This window comes from Artibeus jamaicensis, unplaced genomic scaffold (assembly GCF_021234435.1).
Source record: "Artibeus jamaicensis isolate MK-2021 breed Jamaican fruit bat unplaced genomic scaffold, CSHL_Jam_final contig_886, whole genome shotgun sequence".
Lineage (NCBI taxonomy): Eukaryota > Metazoa > Chordata > Mammalia > Chiroptera > Phyllostomidae > Artibeus > Artibeus jamaicensis.
Window position 1 is genome coordinate 609095 of NW_026522002.1, and position 24786 is coordinate 633880.

At 37.1% G+C, this 24786-nt stretch overlaps 1 protein-coding gene across 3 annotated transcripts in view; it reads right to left on the minus strand.

Annotated features, from left to right (window-relative positions):
- Positions 1-24786, minus strand: part of PPP4R2 (protein phosphatase 4 regulatory subunit 2) — a 47609-nt gene that overhangs the window by 6559 nt on the left and 16264 nt on the right. For all 3 annotated transcript variants that reach the window (XM_037150264.2, XM_053654802.1, XM_037150263.2), the window contains 2 exons: positions 10148-10318; positions 246-339 (listed from right to left, as the gene is read on the minus strand). In XM_037150264.2, the coding sequence (XP_037006159.2) occupies positions 246-339; positions 10148-10318 (265 nt within the window). The remainder of the gene's footprint in view (positions 1-245; positions 340-10147; positions 10319-24786) is intronic.

Below are 24786 nucleotides of genomic sequence, written 5' to 3' on the forward strand. Positions count from 1 at the left end.
GTATGTTGCAGTATACTATGAATATCCAAGAGATAATACTAAGCTGCTTCCCTAAACTTAACTGATCACAAGCCCTCCTTTGCCCCTCTATTAAATCTTTCTGAAACTTTGATCACAATTCAGAAAAAACTTCAGGTAGGTTGGGAAACTTATTGCAAGAAAAGGTGCTTATAACAGTTCTTAATGTGTTTTTCTGAAATATATTACGCTACAGTTTAATATAATTCCAATAACAAAATAAATACCTTCTCTACTCCTCTGAGAAATTTGTCTGTTCCTGTATAATTTCTCCTTGGATCTGTTAGCAATTCACATAGTCGCTGAATAGTAAAAGGGATACTGCAAAAAATATAATTTTATAGTTTGAGGTCATTAATTATTAGGAACATTATTATTCTCAGTATGTAAAGCCTATCTACTCAAGCATGTTAACCTACAAAAGAAAATGCTGCAATGGGGAAATGAATGAATGCGTCACTTAAAAATCGGCAAGACAATAAGCAAACCTGTCTTTTTATTTAAAAAGAAAACAATTTTCCCTTCTTTGCTTTAAAAAGCAATGCAGAACATTCAAAATTAACTGAAATCTTAAAAACTGACTTTAAAAAACTTTAACATTATGAATTCTAATAATTCAATTTTAAGTTTCCAAGAAGATACAAATAAAATCAAGTTAGAGATTATTTTAATACAGGAACTTTTCCTCAAGCATTCTTTGCACTCAAAAATTTCTTCAGTGTTCAAATAAAACTACAAACATTTTGTTGTAAGACAGTAAGAAAAATGATTCCAGTGAAGAAGTACTATAAATATAGTTTTGCTTTATAATAGTGTACATTTCATCAAACTTAAAGTAGATACAAAAACAATCAATATTTTGATAAATGACTTCTTGTTAACTTTACTAAATAACTTTGATCATAGAGAATTTTCACTTGATGAAAACAAATGCAAAACTGACATAAGTTGGAACTAAATCATTTTTAAAAGTTTTGATCTCACATATTATTAGCATTTCTGAGAATTACAACCTGAACAGCAAATAGAAGCACCAGATAAGATAAATGCAGCTAAGAAATAAAAAATAAACTTCAGACTTTAATATCAAATCTACTTATTCTTATAAGGAAAATTCTATAAAGGCTCATGTTAATACTTAACATTAAAATAGCTATTTATTGTTTGTAGGCAATTTGACACAATACTCTCCCTCCACCCCAAGATAAAGCAGCTAGCGAGCAATTCTGCCAGGATTCAAACCCACTTTCTACTACTTCGAATTCCATGTCCTACTTTCCTCTATACTATACATACAGCACTTAAAATCATAAGTTTATTTTCTGATTGCACAAACTAAATTTACTTCTCATCTTCTTAGTATCAATACTAATCTTATGAAGTCAGTGTAAGCTTTACAACAAACTTTGAAAATGTACAAAGTAAATGTTCTTACGAAAATGTAAACATTTTAGTTATTTGAGAAGGCAACAATCTAATGAACAAAATAAACTGACAAACAAAATGGTGATGGGCAGACAAAAAGGGGGCAGGGGCTGGGTGGGCAGCCGGGGGAGGAATGGGGACATTTTGTAATAAATGTCAACAATAAAAATAAAATAAATTAAAATTAAAAGAATCAATCTTTTCCCAAGTAGCATCAAACATAATGCCAGAAAACTATCATTCTGCCAAAAGATTAGACACTAACTATATGATGAAATGTTCCGGATATAAATATTCAGAAGCAGCCAGAAATACCTAACTTCCTTGATGGTCATCATGACTTCTCCAGGAAATTCCTCAGGCGCAGGAGTGTCCAATCTGTGGTCCAGGATGACTATAAATTGCAGCCCATCACAAAACTGTAAATTTACTTAAAATCTTTTTTTTTTTTTTAACTCATCAGTTTTCATTAGTGTTTGTGTATTTATATGTGTGACCCAAGACAACTCTTCTTTCAAGTGTGGCTCAGACATACCAAAGGTTGGACACCCCTGTCAGCTTAGGGTTTCTGAAAAAGAGTACACTTTTCCTTGATTTTAAAAATTTATTCAGCATGAAGTACACTGTCAAATTAAGAATCTTTAAAATGGAAAAAAAGCACAATACACCAACATCATTACTAATAATATAAACAGTAAGCTTACATGTTTTTTGCTAATTTTTATAAAGACAACACAAAACTGGAAACCTATAGTTAATACACAAAACTATAAATCCATTTTAAAATCAAGCATTTTCCCAACCTATGGTGTATGTGTGTGTGTTGTAACAAACATCAGTTTCAAAACCGTCTTATCTCATAATTGAAAGCTTCTAAAGGGTAGGATCTCTTCAGATATATTATGGTCAATATGTAATTTAGTTATATACACATATAATTTAAATGCATTAAATGATTTTACAGTATAGTAGTATGCCTGAACCTTAGCCCCTCTTCTAGATCCCTACTCTCTAAATCTTATACAGATGCCACCTATGTTATTTCCTCATTAAATACCTCATACTGATAATCACGACAGTTTCTATATTATTCAAAAGTAAATAAAATAGCACCCGGTGTTAAGAATTTTTAAATAATTAACTGAAAAATACTTAGACAATGTCTAGTTATGTCTTTCCTCCAACTAAGTATTTTTCACACACCAAAAGCTAATAATGTCTCAAATTAAAACTAGCTTTAAAAAAATGAAAATCCTAAAATTTCCTGTTTAACAATGTTAACACTAAATGTTTGGCTAATTTTCTTTAATAAGGTAAGTAAAATTGCTGTTAATTAGGAACAATTTATGTTTTGTGAATACTACTACTTTTAGGGGAAAATATGTATTATGTTTACACAGACAGCAATATCAACAATAATAGTCTACGATAAAACAGGCTTACATTCTTAGATGCTTTCAAAGTTTTTAAAGTCTATTTAACAAGTGCCTAAGAGATAGCACTAAAATGTCATATAACACTTTCCCTTCCTCACTTGAACAGACAAAAATATTTACTTGTATATAACAGTATCCACTGGAAATTTCAACACAATTTTGACAATTGCATTAAAAGGTCTCTTTATATAATTATTACTTTCAGATAACTATAAGGACCTACTATAAACTAGAAAAATTTACTATCTGAGCAGATAGACATATATATAATTATAATATGGTAATAATAGTATTACCATAAAGTAATAATAATATAATATTACCATATTATAGTATGTACCAACTGCTAAGAGGACAGAAAGGTTTGGTTTCTGTTACTCTTCCATTAAACACAGCACACAAAATAGCTTATTCTATCTCCGGAAAATATTAAGGCTTCTCCCAATAAAATTCTCTAGTTAAATTAAGAAACATGTCCTAAAAAGAAAACAAGAGCAAAAAAGGGCACTACTCAATCTTAGCCAATGTGCCTTGGCTAAGAAGCAAAGCAGCGACCCTTTAGTTTGCAGCCTGCACTCAATCACTGATACCAGCCAGGGCAAGATATGTGTTTTTATTATTTCTGTTCCTTCATTCAATACTTGTTTGAGAACCTACTATGCTTAGGTTCACTGTTCCAGGCCTTGTTTGGAAGAGACATTAGCCCCACTTTCCAGAATCTTACAGGTTCAGGAAATCAAGCCAACATGTAAGTAGAACATTTCCACTTCAAAGAGGAAAAATTTACAGGATGACAATATACAGAAATAATTTTAGAAAATGGATGATCTTTTTCATGTCCAAATATTTCATAGCATTTAATACAAATTTTACTAATTAAACACAATAAGCCAGTCAGAGACAGACAAATACTGTATGATCTCACTTATATGCGGAATCTAATGAGCAAAATAAACTGACACACAAAACAGAAAGAGAGGCATGGACACATGGAACAAGACTGACTGCTGTCAGAGAGGAGGGGAGAGAGCAGGTACTACATGAAATGAAAGGAATGGGGTGGACATGGAAGAGGTTATAGGGGACAAATGGGAAAGAATACAAAAAAACACAAACTGTGGGAAAAAAAACCACTGTCAAATGCTAACAAAATTGCATGCAAACTCCCCATATATATTTCAGTTTTTCAAACACAGGTTTTTTTTTTCCTAAGTGGAACCTCAAATAAAATAGCAACAAACAAATAAAAAAAAAAGGTGAAGGGATTAGCTAAAAAAAAACAAAAACAAAAAAAAACATGCATGTGTGACACATAGACACAGACAACTGTGTGGTGATGGCCAGAGGGAAGGCGGGCAGGGAGTGGGTGGAGGTAGGCAAAGGGGAGGAAATGAGGATATCGGTAATAGTGCCAACAAGAAAGTTAAAAAATAAAATACGTAAGAAAAGCAAAATAAAAAAGGATCTAAAACTTCAATTCATGAGTCAAAAAGGACATAAAAAGATGTTTAATTTCTCTTGCAATCTAAGAAACAAGCCCACACACATACATGCAAAAATGAATAATTACACCATGTGCATGAATGAACACATCTGTATGTTTGAACACATTTGTGATGTCAATTTGGCAGTGTCCATGACCTAGCAATTCCATTTCTATAAATTAAAAGCAACAATAAATCTATATATATAAGAAATACATTAACATTCATCAACACAAAAAGGTATGTACAAACTCACTATAAACACTACTTGTAATGGGGACAGGGAAAGTGAATTATAACCTATTCATATAACAGAAAATAATGCAACCATTTGAAATACATAGGTAAACAAAAGACAGAGCTGTAAATGTACTGATACAGAGATTTCAAAGCTCTTCTAAAAAGAAAACAAAACCATCGTATAAAATGATACTTTTATTCTTTATGTACTCCTATGACATCTGGGGATCTTTTTAAAACTGTGAACATATATCACTTTGTAATTTAGAATATAATTCACTATAAATAGCAGGAGTTGTACACTAAAAAGGCCAAACCCTCGAACTAGTTGAAAAAAACCAAAATGCTACTTCTACCCACCACTCTCAGCAAAAAATTTTACAGCAATGATTTTGTATTTAAAACACGAAAATAAAATTGAAAAGGATTATAAATAGGTTTCAATGTACCAATATATTTTAATACAGAAAAAAGGATATTAATAGTTTTTTTGATTTATGTCACTGATAAAGATGAATTATGCCTGATTAGAAAAAATGATTCATAAACCGCCATTCTGAAAATTAAAAAAATAAGTCCAAAAAATACTCATGGTTCAAAGAAGAAACATGTTTTAAAAGCAACTTGGTATGTCTAAGTATGTTTAGGCATTTAATAACTATTCAAGTTATTTTTGGAGGTAGGTCCACTACCTGATAAATAGACTAACAAACTACATTTAGATTAATTTAATAGCCTACATCGGCCTATATATTTGTGTCCAGTCCAACTTAATTTGAAAGAATTGAAAATGGTATTACTAAAATAACTTTCAACAGTACAAGAGTGAAATGAAAATAAGTCTGCTTCTCATCCTAAATCCCTGGAGTGACTATTATTGATGAAACTCAGGATAAAGCTGTAATTTCTTTCCCTCCCCCACTAAATATTTTAGTAACAGACTGAAATCAAAGCATAAGAATTTGCTATTTTAAGCAAAACTCCTAAACTTAAAAACAAGGGAACATGGAATATAACAGAGTTATCTGAATTACACTATCTGTTCAAAATCCCACGTGATTATATAGTTGAGAATGTTATGCAACCTAAAAATACATAAAACCCCTTCAAATAAAATCTGTCCCTAAATATGAATTTACGGTTAAAATATCCGTAATTCATTCAATTTGGTATGGTCACCCCACACTTGAAGTTGTTAATGCGAAACTGAATACTGAACAATTCAACTTCACAAATACTACTTTCCTTCAACAAAGAAAACTAAAAATACAAAGTCCTGAAAATAAAGTATTTTAAATCACAGAGACATAGCAACATTTTTTTAAACATCAGTTTTATTTTACTGCAGCATATCTAATCAAGTGCAATGTTTTACAAAGGACTAAAAATGGTTACTCGCTGGGGAGGAGAGGGGGGACTCCAAAAATTTTAAAATAAAAAGTCATTAACTTACATAAATTCTTAATTTCCATTTTAAAAGAAATGTAACATCTCAATGATATATAGGTTTTACACAGAGTATAAAGTTTGTAACACCAAATATAAAATGCAAAGAAAAAACATTGAAACATTTTCTGATAAATGCATGTTTCCATTGTCACACCCAAATAATTTAAAGTCTGAATGTTACTGAAGGCAGTTCCAAAAAAAAAAAAAGTTCAAATTAAAAAAAAAAAGGAAGCAGCAGCCATGGGAGCATTTTTGATGTTTGTCCTATGCGTAAGTCATTAGTTTGGACCAAATAAATTCTTTTAAAAATTTTCTACAGGTTTGGATGTTTAGGTCAACATTTACTTGGAGTAGCTGGTAGGATCTGAAGAAGGACCACCCTGCATACTGAGACCCTGTGCTGGGTACAAGCAAGGACACACTGTGCCACACCAGCTCCCTGCTTCATATCGGGTGAACTTGGGTGATTCTTCTCTTGGAATTCTGGGCCTCCTTGCTTTAAGGAGCAGGCCACGAGTTAATTTGAGCTGTTCTTAGAAAATCCTCGAAGTGGATTATGGTTGAGATAACTGAGGGAAAGGAAAAACCATGGATTGCTGCTTTTAATTGGATTGCTTACTGAGAGTATTAAAAAAAATCTTTGCTGGTTAAACGAGAAACAACTTTCTTTAGCTCTTTTTTTTTCATAATAAATTTTATTTAGTTACTTTTCAAGTACATTTTTTCATCTATTTCTCCCATCCCACCCCCCCCCCCCTTTAGCTCTTAAAGAGAAAGGACACTTGCTTCCCCAACCTGAATAGCCAACAGAGTAACAACAGTTATTCCGATTCTCTAATCCAGATGGGCAGAGATAGGTGCCAGGAGACCCAGTGTGGTAGTGAAGCCAGTGGGAGTCCCAGGTAAAAGGTCAAGGTGCGCTGAAAGGGGTTCACCCTGAGTAAGGGGCCTGTGCCTTGGAAAGCATCTTGGTTCTAGCAGCATCTGGTAAGCTCCTGATGGCCCTTGCTTGGATACTCTTAAGTGACTAAGAGTCTTTGTGGGGTTGCCAGAGGAATAATTTCCTACACACTATGAAGCATTTGACACTTTGGAGATGTGCACAAAAGGTCTGATTTTCCCTAGAAGTTTTTGTTCAAACTCTACAGATCTCAAAATTAACGGGCAATCATGCCTCCCGGGCAAACAAGGCCCATAACAGTCTGCCTCCCATTAATACTAAGATGTGGTTCCTTTGATACTATTTTTTTTGGCTTACACAATTAGAAAACAGCCAGCTATAAAACTAGGCAGGAAGAATGGAAAGCATATTTAATTGATCTCTAGAAGCTTCAAAAATGATTTTAGGTGTAAATTCAATTCTTTGATGTATTAAAAATCCAGGTCATTTGGAACTTGACTTGTCGAGGACAGATACAAATTGCAAATGCCTCCAGAACAAAATTTTATTCCAACAGTTTTCTGTTTGTGGTTATCTTGTATGCCTACATATGTGTGTTTGAAAATGTGAAATTTCTACATCTGGATGGTATTGTTAATACTAATTGAAAGGAAAGTGCTCATAAGAATTGGGTATTCTAAATATTTTGAAATACGGAAACTAATTCAAATGTTCTAATGTTAACATGACTTAAGACTGATCTTAGTAAATTAAAGCTAGTTTAAATCTGTAGGTTTAAGTAAAACAGATATGTCTTTATTTCGGTTTTACAAAAAATAGTCTATGTTCATAATTGACTTGGATATGCAATGTCTTAAATATATCTACCAGTAAAAGACTCTGTTTCTAGAGGTTGTAAAATGTATTTTGGTATCTGCCAAGCTAAAGAATGTTAACTGCTTCGTAGTTTTCGTTAGAAATTGAGGTTTTAAGAAAACTCTCAATATATGTAGAAGTAACTTTGCAGTGTTCCAGAAGGACACCTGGAACATCTCAAAGGATTTGTCATTTATGTTAAAACTGCATAGGAAAATAAATGATTAACTTCCGGGCAAGATGGAGGCGTGGGTAGATACGTTTTGCCTTGTTGCACAACAACAAAAGAGGACAACTTTAAAAACACGAAATAATCAAAACCGCCAGAAAATTGTCCTGTATATAAGTCCAACAACCAAGGAGTTAAAGATGAAACATACATGCAGTCTAGTAGGAGGGGCGGAGATGGGCAGCCTGGACAGAGAAGACACCCAGCAAGGCGGCAGAGCTGGAGGACTAGTAGAGTGAGGCAGCAGTTGGAGGACCTTGATGGCTGGTGGACCCGGCCATCTCACATCTATCTATGTACAGGTAAACTGATAACACATGGAGGGCTATTAGTGGGGATGGGGTGGGGGAAGAATGGGGGAAATGGTCCAGGGAATATGAAGCATAAATGGCAGGTACAAAATAGACAGTAGGTTATGAACAGTATAGGGAAGGGAGAAGCCAAAGAGCTTATGTTACGACCCATGGACATGAACCCAAGATAGCCTCTTGGTCCTTCCCTCTTCCCTGGCTCCCCATTTTACAGTTTTTACATTTTCATGCATCACAATGCATTTAAGCTGAACTTACATGAAGGAAATTATGAGCTGACATTATTGAAAGGAGGTATCTTACACTACTGCCAAGGTCTGATAGAGTTACTTCCAGAAAATGCCAAGTTGATAGCTTCCATTCACATTGCTGTCCCAGGACACAAACTTTTCGGGGGTGTTCAACCTTTTGGCATCTCTGTGCCATACATTAAATACACTACAACACGTAATCACAAAAAAATCTCATGTTTTAAGTAGATTTATGATTTTGTATTGGGCTGCATTCAAAGCCATCCTGTGCCACAGGCTGGACACTCCTTAGATTTTAGTTTTGGAAAGAACACCAAATAAAAGATACTCTCCAACTTGTTAGAAGGGAACTTATCAGGCACCTAACCACGAATGGACATTTACCTCTGCCTCTGACACTCTCCTCCTCCCAGAATGGACATCAAAGTCTCCTCAAGGATGAGAAGCTGCTGACATCAGAGGTAGACAGCTATCCCTTGACAGTGACAAGGCCTGCATGTCTATGGATTGATGTTGAACTCAGAATCCATTTTGTTTGATTGTCTTTACCTGTTTGCTAATGATATTAGTCATAATAATAGTTATACTCATTATTTGTGTTTTCCCAAATAGTCCACCTGTTTATGATTACTGAACATGTATAAAATAATTAATACTTTTTGTGGCTGATATAATTATTATACTAAATGCCAAATACAAAAAAATAAGACAGAATCACGATAGTTATAGAAATGATCCAGAGTGATTTTTCCCCCATAATGAAGTTAGCTTTAAGACTGCCTTCCATTTACCTGCCCTTCCCTTTTGGGGAAAATTCAGCCTCAAATTACATCCCATGGTTATAGCCCCATCTCCAACTGTCAACAAGAAAACAACATCCATGCTGAGACTTCCTAAGAATAAGCTTTCCTCCAGCTGTGAGATCACACTATCAGACAAAATGGTTGGTCATCAATGCATCCTTTGGATTGATTTATGACCTTTTAAAAAGAGGAACTGTAAAGGGGGTCTATGGGAAGAAACCTCACAGGCTGATCTGATCATAAATTCTTAAGTAGGCAAATCACGGTGGGTAGTCAAGCCTCAGGCATACAACTTCTTTATTAAAAGGCATAACTTTGCCTTTAAAAAGCCCTGTCCATTGTTTCTTTGCATGTGGGGTAACGCCTTTTAAATGACTTTTCAGACCCCTCTTTCTACAAGGCATCTGCCTTCTAGAAAGCAAATAATCTTAACAATGCTGGAATCCAAATTTCAATGCATGAAAGAAACTGTGAAACTATGACGTTCAAATGCAGAGCATTTGGGGACCTTGCTTCTAAGCATGTAGTCAGTTTGGCTCAAATAAACTCTTATAAAAATTTTAAGTTGTAAACATTTAAAATATTTGTACACTGAAAATCAGTAACCACTATATGCCACTAGAGAAAAAGAGCAATATTCTAAGAGATAATCAGTTAGTATTAAACAACCAGACACATGAAAACTTAAAAAAAAAAAAAAAAAAAATCAAAACAGCAAACCTTTAAAATAGTATTAAGTGCATACCCATTAAATCCAGTGACAATTTTCAGTATTCTTTCCTTCATTTCATCAAAGGGAATATATTCGACATTAGGGTTAGGTGGACCTCTTGGTTCAGGAGCTGCAGTTCTGAAATCATCCATCACTTTCTCCAGTTTGAAAGTAAAATAGCCTTTAAATTGGGACCACTGAATCCTATAAGCAAAAATTAAAAAATATAATACCATGTTGCTTTATAATTCTTGAACACAAAGAACAAATACAGAATTTACCATCATGAACAGTAACAAAATGAAGATCTAAGTTTGTAGTAGTAGTTAGAAAGTCTTTGTTTAGCAGCATGTACCATGACTGATCAATCTGACAAATTCCAACCTGGTTCTATCCATTTCTCCCAATTCCTGACCCAAACGAAATAAGAAACTTTTAAAATAAACTACCTCTGGCTGAAAGTCTATAATGTGCTACATCTTATTCTTAACATTTTAAAAACAGCATTTTGTTTTGATTCTAAGCCACAGAACAAATTTAACCAGGGAGGTGTTATTGCCATTTAAAATAGATTATTAGATATTGACCCAAGTCCACATTTATAATTTTAAATGTATGAGTCCGAATGATGCCATACCCAAGCTATAATGCTTATACAGACAAGTAAAGGATTTTTTTGTATTTGTTGCACAGTAAATAAACTTCAATTTCTCCTTTATTTTCACTTGAAAGGTGTATCATAGATTCTATCCAATATGTACTGCACAATAGAAATACATAATTTCTTTATGTACTTTTCACTATTTACTCAAATGAATATAAATCTTTTTATCCCTGTCCCCGCATATTTTACCATTAGTATGAGGAAATTTTGTTTTGATACCTAAAGAGCCTAAATCCAGGGATGCAAGAGTCAGGAAGCCCAACCATTTCCCCAAACAGTGCATCCATTCATTAGTGGCAGCAGACAGATATCTTACACAGGTAGCTACTTACACAAAATAAAGGGAGTGCTAATCTGCAATCATCCTTCCATCCCATACAGCAACTGTATGGGTAAGCTAGGGTAGCAGATCTGAAAGTATGGTCCAAGAGGTCAAAGCTATTTTCATAATAATAGTTTAGTTTTTCATTGTGTTGCCATTTGCACTGTTGGTGCAAAAGCAGTGGTGAGTAAAACTGATGACCCTTTACCACAAATCAAGGCAGCAATACCAAACTGTACTATTAGTAGTCATCATTTTTTTCTCTACCACAATCTCACAGTAAAACAAACCAAAAAACCTGTTTCAATGAAAGTTTATTAAAACAAAAAAATTTACTACTTTTATTAAATATCAACTTTTGAACATACGTATTTTTAATACCCTTATGTAACACACAAGAAGTACGCACAAAGGACTTCTCCTGCATGTCAAAATACTATGGACACCTCAAGAAAAAACAGTTCACTACTGTTGCCAACTGAACTAGTGGCTATTTTTCATAACAAGCCATTTTTACTTGAAAGGACTGTCAACACTTATTGAAACCAGGAGACACCTGGTACACCCCTTCTCAAAAATAAATGAAGTGAATCTATCAATTGAAGAAAAACAACTCAAATATTTGTAGCCAATTATAAAATTGAAGCAAAAAAGTTTTAAAAAGGTCTATTCATCACTAGAGCTTGGAAGGTTCCTGATACATTCCCAAGCTATCAATCAGTGTTGCTATAAAAGATACTGTCTCTGTCTCTCTCTCTCTCTCACCCCCCCCCCACAGTACAGGCAACAAAAGATATAAATTAAATTACACCAAAATAAAAAATTTACATATGTCAAAGTGTACTATCACCAAGAGTAAATAAAACGCAACCCACAAAATGGGAGTAAATATTCACAAATTATATATTTAATATGGTGTTAATATCCAGGATATATAAATAAGTACAACTCAACAACAACAAATAACCCAGTTAAAAAATGTGCAAAGTACCTGAATAAACACATTTCTTCGAAGATATACTAATGGCCAATAACCACAACCAAAGATACTCAACATCACTAATCATTAGGGAAATTTACGAAAACCATGAAATGGAATATCCACATCCATTAGGTTGACTGTTATCCAAAAACACACAACAGAAAATAACAGTACTGGCTGGCAAGGATGTAAAGAAATTAGAAGTATTGCTGGTAGGATTATAAAATGATGTACTGTAAAATGGTGTAGCCTCTGTGGAAAACAGTATAGTAGTTCCAAAAAAAACCCAACAAAAACTTATTACTATATGATCCAGCAATTCTATTTCTATGCATATACCCAAAAGACCTGAAAGCAAGTACCCAATCACATGTTACATCAATATCATTCACAAATGCCAAAAGGTGTAAGCTACCCAAATGTTCACCAACAGATAAATGTTAACAAAATGTACTATAATTCATGTACAAAGGGGTATTATTCAGCCTTAAAAATATTGACCCATGAAGCAACCTGGGTTAATCTTGGAAAGAGATATATACTAAGTGAAATAAGCCAGACACAAACAAGGGTTTTATTTTTCCATTATGAGTTACCTAGAAGAGTCAAGTTCAAAGAGACAGAGAGCATAAAGGCATTACCAGGAGCTGGGAGAAGGAAAGGTGTTTTAATACTGTTTTAATTGGTACCAAATTTCAATTTGGGAAGAAGAAAAAGGTCTGGAGTTGGATGGTGGTGGTGGTTGCTTTGGCACAAGATTGTGAAAGTACTTAATGCCACTGAATCACACACTTACAATTATAAAGTATTATTTTATCCCAATTAAAAACAGGCAAAAGATTCAAATAAGCATTTATCTAATGATGATGCTTAACAAATAAAAATGACAATGAAAACCACAATGAGATACCATTTCACACACACTAGCATGGCTATAATACAAAAGATGAACAGTAACTAGGGTTGGGGGGGATTGTAGAGAAATTGCTGAGGGGAATATTAAATGATGTGGCCATTTTGGAAAATAGTTTGGCAGTTCATCAAAAATAAAAAATAAAGGCAACATGAGACCTGACCATTTCATTAATGAGTGAATTATATAGCATGTAATGTTATTACTGTTATAAAAAAAAATTGGGTGAGGATTACTATTAAAAGCTATTTGCATTTTTACTTTTTTCTTCCTTTTCCTAGAAAGGAGAATTTGAGGATTAACAAGCAGAGGCAGCACACAATTTTTAAGATGCCTAATGTTAACTTCTGATTAATATAAAATTGTCAGTGGTACCTAAAATTTATGCTTAAATTTCACCAGACTCCCCACAGGCATTTAACTAATACTTAACTAATATATCACAGAAGTCTATCACTGAAATAAAAGTTTTATACTTTCCATTTCTCAAATCAAAAATTCTTTAGTTTTAAATCACTAAATCATAATCTCTTTTTTGAATTAAGATTTCCACATACACAGGGTTCTTTGTTACCCCATCTTTCCATTAATTACCTGCTAATCAATCTGTGACATTCCATCCCCCCCAAAAAAACCCATGTGTCAGTGCACAGACACACTCACACATGTACATGAATGGAAATAGCCAGACAAAAAGTAATGGAGAGCAGGTAAAACAAACTATGGGGGAGTTTCAAAAACTCTATGACATTAGGCCTGGCTGGTGTGGCTTAGTAGGATGAGTGCCAGTATGTGAACTGAAAGATCGCTAGTTTAATTTCAGGTCAGGCAACATGCCTGGGTTGAAGCCCAGGTCCCCAGTTGGAGGCATGTGAAAGGCAACTGTTCGATGTTTTTCTCCCTTCTTTCTACCTCCCTTTACCTCTCCCTAAAAAGTAAATAAAATCTTTAAAAATATTTAAAGAAACTGTATGACATTAAATTACCAGACAGGAATTAAGTAGCATAAGCTGAAATGAATTATAAACACTGTATTTTAAGTTTCAAATATATCTAGTATAGTTATTCTAAATCAGATTTAAGAGATGCAATTTAAGAGTTACTACACCATGTATACATGGAAAAGCCCTTTTATAAAATGTAAAAGATAAAGCTCTTTGTGGTAACACAATTATTTAATAAAAACAAAAACAGGAAATGCTTCCCTGAAAATTATATAATTTGAGCACAAAAAGTCATGAACAAGTCTGCTGAAAATTTAACAAAAATAAATTTCTTAGGAATGTACTTACTGGATGAGTAGGAACTAATATAGAATAATAAAAAGAATATCCCTTATTTGTAACATGAAAATAAAATTATTCTGAACACATAGATTCTCATGTAACTTCACCATCCTTTGTTTTCTTTTCTATTTCCTATCCATTTTTTCCTTTGTCAGGGGTGTGAAACTCATTTTCACTGGGGGCCACATCAGCCTCACATTTGCCATCAAAGGGCTAAATGTAATTTTAGGACTATATAAGTGTAACTACTCCGCAACATAAAGTGAGAGCTCAGCGCTGCCACAGGTAGAAGAAACAAGGTGGAAGGCCGGATTCAGCCCACAGGCCTTGTGTTTGCCACCTGTGCTTTATGTAGTTTCTCCTCTAGGAAGGCAAGACAACTCCTACCACTAATGTATACATCCTATTACAGAATGCCACAAGGACTTTTCTTCAAACATCTGAAGTGGGCCAGTGGTGTGCAGCTGCAGTGAGCCAGGGGAGGAGAGACGAGAGAAAAGCTTGAGATGGGGGTCTCAGAAACAGCCTGCAGCACGGAGCTTGGATCTCACGGCAAGTCTCAGGAGAGGGTATAATCAGGTTGCCACTGGTACTCCATTCAGCTGGGAAGAGCAGAGATACAGTGTGTTCCAGTGGGAGTGGTGGGTTAGCAATGCACTTGAACCAGTGACACAGGCAGGGACACAGCACAGATGTGCAAAGATGCAGCTGTCTGGCAAGTACTAATCTCCAGACAGAAAAATAAAGCCACAGAACCTGACCACCTCCCCTCACCCACCCAGATCTAGCAGCACCCCAATGCAGCTGTAGCAGTGAGTGCTGGACTGCAGAGCATAGTATCTGCAAACCTAAGAACTAAGCCACACATGCATGCTGCAGATAATCTCAGGGTGAAGATATAAAAGTGAGGTTGCTCAGACCTACCAGTCACCATTACTGCAAGAACAAAACCAAAGGCAACAGCCAAACTCTCCCAACACACTTCCACCTACTGCAGCTGCATGGTGGCAGCCTCTGTTTGCAGGGGATACCACCGGATATCACAAACTTGGAAACCCATTGCCCACCACACTCCCCACAGGGGAGGTGCCCTGAAACTAAGGCAACCTCATAGAGGACATGCCAACCTCCCCTTAGAATAAGGGCATTTTCCTCAACTCTACCCCTACCTAATCCTCCCTCACAAAAACTCAAGATGTCAGGACTTCCAGTCAAGATGGAGGTATAGATAGATTCACTTTGCCTTCTTGCACAACCAAATATGGAAAAAACAAAAAGCAACCAGAACTGCCAGAAAACTGAACTGCATGGAAGTCCAACAACCAAGGAGGTAAAGAAACATTCATCTAGACTGGTGAAAGAGGGCAGGGGGCAGCAACAGGCACCCAGGGCAAAGAGGATATCTGGCAAAGGAGTGGCAGGCACATCAGGCAAGTGAGGCAGCAGCTGGCAGACCCAACAGAACCACATTTGTGTGTGGATACACCATGAGGAACAACTAGGGAGAGAGACAGATCATGCAACCCCGGGTTCCAGTACCCAGAGAAACTCCCAGACTCACAAGAGAGCTCCTTGGAAAGGGTCACGGGTTCCTAGAACATACACAAACCCTCCCACTCAGGAACCAGCACCAGAAAGGCCCAATTTGCTTGTGGGTGGCGCAGGGAAGTGAATGAAAGTGGGGCGAGAGCTGAGCAAAAGGCATTGTTCCCTCTGACCCCTCCCCCCACATACAGCACCACAATGCAGTGAAGTGGGTAGCCCTGCACTGGTGAGTACCCAAGGCTGGGCCACTTATAAAATGTAACAGGTGTGCGGAGACAAAGAAATACGGCCCAAATGAAAGAACAGATCAAAACTCCAAAAACAAAACTAAGCAATAAAGAGATAGGCAACCCACCAGAGGCAGAGTTCGAAACTCTGGAAATCAGAATGCTCACATTAATGGTTGAGTATAGTCAGAAAATACAGAAAAAAGTGAAGGCTACGCAAAGTGAAATAAAGCAAAATATACAGGGAACCAACAGTGAAGGGAAGGAAACTGGGACACAAATTAATGATTTGGAGCAGAAGGACAAATGAACATTCAACCAGAACAGAAGAAACAAGAATTCAAAGAAAATGAGGAGGTTTAGGAACCTCTGGGACAACTTTAAACATTCCAAAATCCGAATCATAGGAGTGTCAGAAGGAGAAGTGCAAAAGGAAGAAATCAAAAACTTATTTGAAAAAATAATGGAGAAATTCCCCAGTCTGGTAAAGGAAACAGACTTCCAGGAAGTACAGGAAGTTCAGAGAGCCCCAAAGAACTTGGACCCAAGGAAGCATATACCAAGGCATGTCATAATTACATTACCCAAGATTAAAGATAAGGAGAAAATATTAAAAGCAGCAAGAGAACAGGAGACAGTTACCTACCAAGGAGTTCTCATAACACTATCAGCTAATTTCTCAAAGGAAACCTTATAGGCAGGAAGCGGCTGGAAACAAGTATTCAAAAGCATGAAAGGCAAGGACCTACATCCAAAATTACTCTATCCAGCAAAGCTATCATTTAGAATGGAAAGGCAAATAAAGTGCTTCCCAGATAAGATCAAGTTAAAGGACTTCAACATCACCAAGCCCTCATCATATGAAATGTTAAAGGGACTTATCTAAGAAAAAGAAGATGATCAAAAGTAAGAACAGTAAAATGACAACAAACTTGTAACTATCAATAACTGAACCTAAAAAACAAAAACAAACTAAGCAAACAAGTACAACAGGAACAGAATTACGGAAATGGAGATCACATGGAGGGTTATCAGTGGGGTAGGGGTGAGGAGAGAATGAGGGAAAAGGAAGTGCCATCCTTTAAAAAAAAACAAAGCATATCTCATTTTCATAGATGCCTGGACAGAGGAGCAATCCGTCAACTACCATGAATAACCAAGGTAAAAAGCCAGCCCAGAAAGAAAATAAAAACCTCTAGAAATTACATTTAAAGACATTAAAATGTGATTTAAGTGACAGATGAATGTAAGAGGAATTGTGGTGTTGGCTATCTCCTTGGTCTCTCCACTTGAAGTTTTAACAATGTGAACAGCTATTAACTCAACAAAGGGATTCCCTGCTCAAAGCACAAATGCTCCTGAGAAATCACATATGGAACATTCTAAAGATGGGCAAGTGGAGCAAAAGAGTGAGGCAAAAAGGGAGTGGGGCCGATATGAGCCAGGAATGCAGCCTGGCAACTAGGAGGTCTAGGTCCGGCTCTGCCAGAGAGAGTAGAAATCTGGGCGTGGCTGACACCCCCTTTCAGTCATGAGGAAGAGAGAGACTTTGGTGGGCACTCCTGCAGGAGAGGGCAGTACTAGCTGCAACTGAGCTGAGACCTGGTGAAGAACACAGAAAGGGGCCCTGAGAAACGTTCAATATGATTTAAGTGACAGTGGGCATTCCTCTGTCACTGGAGAGTGGCCACAGTTGTGGAACAGTCAGCAATTCATACAGAGAAACAAAGTCGTAAAGCTTGGCCACCTCCCCTTAAACTCCCAAAGATTTCCTTTCTGTGCCCTCAGTGTCAGGTTGCAGAGCATGTTAACTGTGAGCCCAAGAGCTAGTATGGCATAATCAAATTTCTCCCTGACCAAAGGATACATTCTATGACCTTCTCAGGGTCAGGACACAGGAGGACCCCAGCAGAGGACCAAGGTCGCCATTATAAGCAGGGCAAAAAACAAAGTTGGCAGGTTCCTCCAGCACATCCCTACCTGGATGTAATCAGGCTACAATGACCACAGAGACTGCAGGGAGATAGCTGGATTTCACAGATTTTTTAAAAAAATTGTGATTCAGTGCCACCTACTGAAAAAGAATAAGACTTCATGATAATCTTGACAAGTGCCACATACAGATGCCTCAACAGACAGAATCCATCAAATACCATGAATAACAACCAAGGTTGTAAGGCAGCTCAGTAAAAAAAAAAAAAAGAAAAATCTCCAGAAAACAAACTTAAAGACATGAAAAAATGTGACATAAATTACAGAGAATTCAAGATTGCAGTTCTAAAAATTCTCAACAAGATGCGAGAAAATACTGACAGGCAATTAATTGAGCTCAGAGTACTTCGCCATAGAGATTGAAACTTTAAAAAAGAACCAAAAAGAAGTCCTGGAGATGAAGATGCCAATAAGAGATGAAGAATAAACTAGCAAGCATAGGAAGCAGAGCAAACCAAATGGAGGAAAGGATCAGTGATATTAAAAATAGAAATCTAGAAATGATTCACAGGGAAGAGAGACACGAGCATTAAAAACAATGAAATTCAAGTTACCTCAATGTAAGGAGGGAGGCCTTCTTCAAGGTATGCTATATTAACAACTGTCAAAAATTAATGACAAAGAATAGATTTTCAAGTAGTGGGGGTGGGGGGCAGTGGCGGCACAACCTATAAAGGAAAGCCTATTAGGTTATCATCTGACTTCCCAGAAGAAACTAAAGCCAGAAGAGAATGAAACTAAATATTCAAGCTATTGAAAGAGATTACCAGCCAAGAAAAATATATCAAGCAAGACCGTCCTTGAAATATTAAGGAGAAATAAAGATTTTTTCCAGACATACGTAAGCTGAAAGAATTCATCACCAGAAGACCTGTACTACAGAAAATACTCAATAAGGTTATTCTATCTGAAAGAAAGTACGGAGGATCACAAATCTACAAGTAAGACCGCCAACAAACTCACAGCATAAACAGTAATAATTTGTGACAATAAAAACATAAGGGGGGTGGGGGATGGGAGGAACTCCAAATTGGCAAAGGAGGATAGGCACCAGGTACATTCAAAAGAAAAAGGACTGGATTCATCTCTGGAACAGGGAAGACCCTGGAGGAGTGACTGCAAGTCACACTGACCTCCTACCATGACCAATCTGGAATTATAACTCAGTTGTGGAGAAACCACCCAGAACAACTGAACAATAGCCAGAGAGAAGCATATAAATTCAGATATACAGAACCAACTTCAGCACAACCTGTCTGGTAAGGAATGCATTGGAGACTCAAGAGGGCTGGCTGGGCACCCACAGGCAGAAGTGCAGGTGGGATAATTAAGCAGCTGTTTGGATTCCCTGAAGAAGATGGGGTCTAAACCCTAAACTAGGATTCCCAGCCTAGAACACCAGAGCCCCAAAAGTACACAGATAACAACCAGTGGAAAAAAGCAGCAGGGATGCTCTCTGCCAGAGACAGACGGTTGAAGATGCAAGGGTCCTTTAAAGGGCCAACACAAATTTCATCTGCACCCACTTACCCAGGTCTCAGGCAGAGGCAGGGGCGGAGTGGACTAGAGATGCTTGAGAAAAGACTGAGCATAGAGGCTACGGGGAGAGAACTGAGAGAAGAGCCGCCAGGATCCTGGTGCTGAGTCATCAGCCATATGGCAACAGCCTTTATACTCAGGCAGACCACTCTCCTCTGAGGGGAAGTAGCTGGAGGGGAAACAACAGCCTCAACCCCACGAGTGTCTCGGTCCTGGCCCTTTGGTGCTTAAGCCTGACTGCCAGCCCCAGTGACCAGATAAACAACCGACGTAGACAGCCAGAGACAGTAGATCACTGGCAAAGGCAAGGCAGAGTGGACTAGAGAGACTTGGAGACTACAGACAGAGGCTTTGGGGAGTAAACTGAGCAAGTAGCCACCTGGATCCTGAGCTGAGCCAATCCCCATACCCAGTTATGATCCTGCTCAGGCAGACCACTCCCTTCTGAGAAGGAACAGCTGAAGGGTAAACAGTAGCCCCCACCACAACAGGGATTCAGCCCTACCTTTCAGTGTTTAAACTTGACTGCTGAGTACAGAGGAAACATTAACAACTGAAGGAGACAGCCAGTAACAGCAGATCACTAGAAGTATTAAATAGGCTGCCTAAGGCCAGATGGGGTCCACATTTGCCATCACCAGAGGCAGATCCAGAAAGATAAGAAGAAACCAGTGGTAAATATAAGACACTATCCAGATGAAAGCCACTGTGGCCTACTTCATGATTTGCAGTATTTTCTTTCCTGCAGAGCTTTATAACATTCATTTCTGGTCCAGTGAGTTTGTGTATAGTAACTCACTACATTTTATACTATAGTGTATTTCAATTCACATATTTTGCCCAGCCTTCTCTTCGCCCAATTTACCTTCTTCCTTGCTTGCAATAATTCTCATTTCAAACTTGGTTTTCTATCTACCTACAACTTGTATCTATTCCACAATTTTACTGTTTCTCTCCTGTCCAGACACTCAAAACAAATTCTCATCTCAAGGGTCATTTCACATCCTTTTGCCCAGCTCCTGAAATACCTGCATTCTCTCTATACCTTTAGGAATCTTTGCCAGTTGGGGAGGGTAGTTGTTGTTAACTGTTTGTTCCAGGTTATCTCTAGAGCTTCACTAATTCTGCATTTCAAATAACAAATTTTACTGGACCCCTTTCTCACTCTTTTTTTTTGGAGGGGGGGACTCAAATTTTAATTTTGCCATGTTAGCCTGTTTTTCTTCTCTTTCATCCCGCCCTTTCATTTTCCCTTATTCTCCTTTTTTTTCCTCTGCACCCCAAATTTTAAAAATTTCCCTCACTCGGTCTAGTTTTAGTTCCTCACTCTTAGTATTCCCTCTCCCTCTATCATTACAAAATCACTTCCCATTTCTCTAAACATCTCTTAGACTTTTCTTTGTTTCTTTCTTCCCTCTTATTCCAATACCACCTATATTAATTTTAGCTTGTTTGTTGTTGATAATACTCTGGTGGATCTTTCTCTCCAATTTGGCTCTTATATTTTTATTATTAAACATTTTCCCTTCCTTCTTCTTTCTCTCCATCAATTTATTTTCTTTTATACTATTTTTAAACCTAAAATTATACAATCCCCTGCTTATACTCCATTCTATACTCTTCATTCCTTTTCTTTATTCATGAAGTATACTTTATCTTTTCTCCTTCCATTGCTCCAACTCCCATTAGTGCTCCTCTCTCTACCCTTTCAAAATCATTTCTCTTTCAGTAGGTCATCTCATACCCACTCTTTTCTTGTAATAGTCTTATTCTAGTTACATCCTTATTAATATGGGTTAATTTGCTATTGATAGTGGGAAGAAAGTTGTATTTGTGGCTCTTAGTTTGTTTCTTGGGCTCTGTGGCTTAGTTCAGGCAGCACCTATACAACAGCACACAAGATGTGGTGAGCGAAGTGACCCTCAGTCAACCAGCGACAGGGAAGGACCTATGAAAGAACGACCCAACAACAATCAAAACTCAATTACACCCAGAAAACCAGCATAAAAAGCATAAAGGATATACCAAAATCATCAAGTTCAGGTGATCAAGGAGACTTCGCCACTGTTTCTCACAAGCCTCTGACCATAAAAGTTCACACCACAAAGTCATAAAAGTCAAAACAGATCAATTTCAGAAACAGAAGCAAACAAGAAAAGTCCCACAAATAATGGGAAGTCAAAGAAAACACCCCCTATCTAAAAGAAAGAAAGAATGCTAAATAAAATAGATGCAACTCAACCATCAGATATCCAGTTCAAAACAACGGTTATAAGAAAGCTCAATGAACTCAGAGTAAACTATAAAAAAATATAGGGAAATTATGAGGAACTTACTGCAAAATATATCAGCATAAAAAAGGACATAGAAACTATCAACAAGGGCCAAGAGGAAATGAAGAACACAACTGCTGAATTAAAGAACACAGTAGAAGGAATCAAAAGCAGGTTCGATGAAGCAGAGGACCCAATCGGTAAGCTGGAGGACAAAGTAGAAAAAAACTCCCAGAAAGAGCATGAAAAAGAATGAAGAAGTGTTAAGAGACATGCAGGACAACATGAAATGGAATAGGAATATCCATATAATAAAGATACCAGAAGGAGAAGAGAAGCAGGGAATAGAATACCTGTTTGGAAGAATTAATAATGGAAAACTTCCCTAATTTGATAAGAAGCCATACAAGTCCAGGAAGCAAACCAAGTCCCAAAAAGAGGAACTCAAAGAGGCCCAGTGAGAGGGACAAGATAACTAAGATGGCAGAATTTAAAGACAAAGAGAGAATCTTACAGGAAGCAAGGGAGCCCCAATAATGCTAGCAGCTCGCTTCTCAACAGAAACATTACAAGGCAGAAGAGAATGTCAAGAAATATTTCTAGTAGTGAAAAACAAAGGCCTGAAACCAAAACTACTCTATCCAGGAAGGCTCTCAAATAAAATGGAAGGCCAAATAAGGAGTTCTCCAGACAAAAGAAAGCTCAAAGAATATACCTCCACCAATCCAGCATTCCAAGATACGGTAAAGGGACTGCTTTAAGAAGAGTATGAAAAACAGTGACAGAGAAAGGAACGTAGGTGCAATGGGAGTAATATGGCAATGAATAAGTACCTATCAATAATAACTGCTCTGCCTGGTTTTAGGAATTATAACTATCTCCCATGGCTAAGGATGAGTGAGTGACCTCCAGAATGCGCGCCACTTAGGAGACAAAGCTTGTCTCTGGTAGCGAACACTGCCTCAGCTTATTCCCTTGCCCCCAAAGCATGGTCGGCTAGTCCACGACTGGTAAGACTCCTCAGAGAGAGGGGCAACCTAAGCCAGACACAATCACTTGGGAGGCCATCATGGAAGGACTTGGGGCTGCAACAAAGAGGAAGCAATGGACCGTTGCCCCCTGGCTATTCTGACATGGGCCCAGTCCCCATGTCCTCTGGGAGAAGTGTTTCCTGGCTCTAATCCACTTAAGCATGAAAATCTGTGAAGGGAAGGCAGTGCAGCTTCTTGCCTTGCTACAGCAGTATCAGGGGTAAATCTGGCATAAGAAAAAATTCCTAAAAGTCCTGTGAAACCTGCTTTGCTAAGAGTGCTTTCCTTCATATGTTAAGGGTCCGAGAAGGAAATGAGTATGTCTCCCAAAGTTTCTACAACTCTCTTACCTGACAGACACCGACAGACTAATTCCTCAGATTTTTTGAAATGTTATCTACTGTTTGATCCTTGCTGCCCTGTATTCCTGTGTATTACAACCCAATAAAAAGCCGTTGAATAAAGGGCTTCAGGCCTTTTGCCTCTGAAAAACCGGCCACCTCTCCTCCCCAAGCAGATCATGTCTTGGTAGTGTTATTTTCATTTGTGGTGGAAGGGAGGACTTGGGGGCAAACTCGCCCCCCCCAAATAACTTTAAGTGAAAAGGGTTTAAATGCTCTAATCAAAACCCACGGGGAGGCTGAACGGATAAGAAATCATGACCAACACATATGCAGCCTAAAAGAGACCTAACTCAGAATGAAACACCTACACAGACTGAAGTGAAGGCTGGGGAAAAATATTCCATACAAACAGAAAGGAAAAAGAGCCAGGGTAGCAATATTTGTATCTGACAAAATAAACTTCAAAACAAAGACCATAAAAAGAGACAGAGAAGGACACTTCATAATACTCAAGGGTAGAATCCATCAAGAAGACATAAACAGTATAAACATTACATACCAACACAGAAACATCCAACTACATAAACTCTTGGGAGGGTTTTAAGAAATACAGACAGGAACACACTTATACTAGGAAATTTTAGTACCCCAGTGTTTAAAAAAAAAGAATAGATCTTCCAAGCAAAATATGAACAAGGATATTGCAGCACTGAACATGCGTAAGATCAAAAGGACTTAACTGATATACATAGAGAGAATCTTTCATCCCAAAGAAGCAAAATACATTCTTCTCAAGTGCACATGGAATATTTTTAAACATAGACCACATGATATGACACAAAACAAACCTCAACAAATTCAAGAAAATTGAAATAATTTCAAGCATTTTCTCTGATCTACCAGGGACTGAAACTAAAAACGAACCTCAAGGAAAAAAACCTCAAAAACACTCAAAACTCATGGAAATTGAATGGCATGCTATTAAACAATGAATGGGTCAAGAATGAGATCAAGGAAGAAGTCAAAAAGTTCCTGGAAACACAATGAAAACTCACAACAATCCAAAACACATGGGACACAGTGAAGGCAGTCCTGAGAGGGAAATTCATAGTGATACAGGCCTACCTAAAAAAGATTGAAACATTTCAAATAAACAACCTAGCCCTACACCAACAAGAACTTCAGGAACAAGAACAAACACAGCTGGAGCAAACAGAAGGAAGGAAACAGCCAAGAGCAGAGAAGAATTAAATGACACAGAGACTAAAAGCACAATTTTAAGGATCAATGAATCCAGGAGCTGGTTCTTTTTTTTTTTTTATAATTTTATTTGGTTACTTTTCAAGTACATTTTTTTTTCCCTCTCCCCCCCCCCCCCCCCGCCCGTACAGGAGCTGGTTCTTTGAAAAGATAAACAAAATCGACAAGCCTTTAAGAATACTCATCGAGAAAAAAAAAAAAGAGAAAGGACCCAAATAAACACAATCAGAAATGAAAGAGGAGAGATTACAACTGATACCAGAGAAATACAAAGGACTGCAAGAAATTACTATG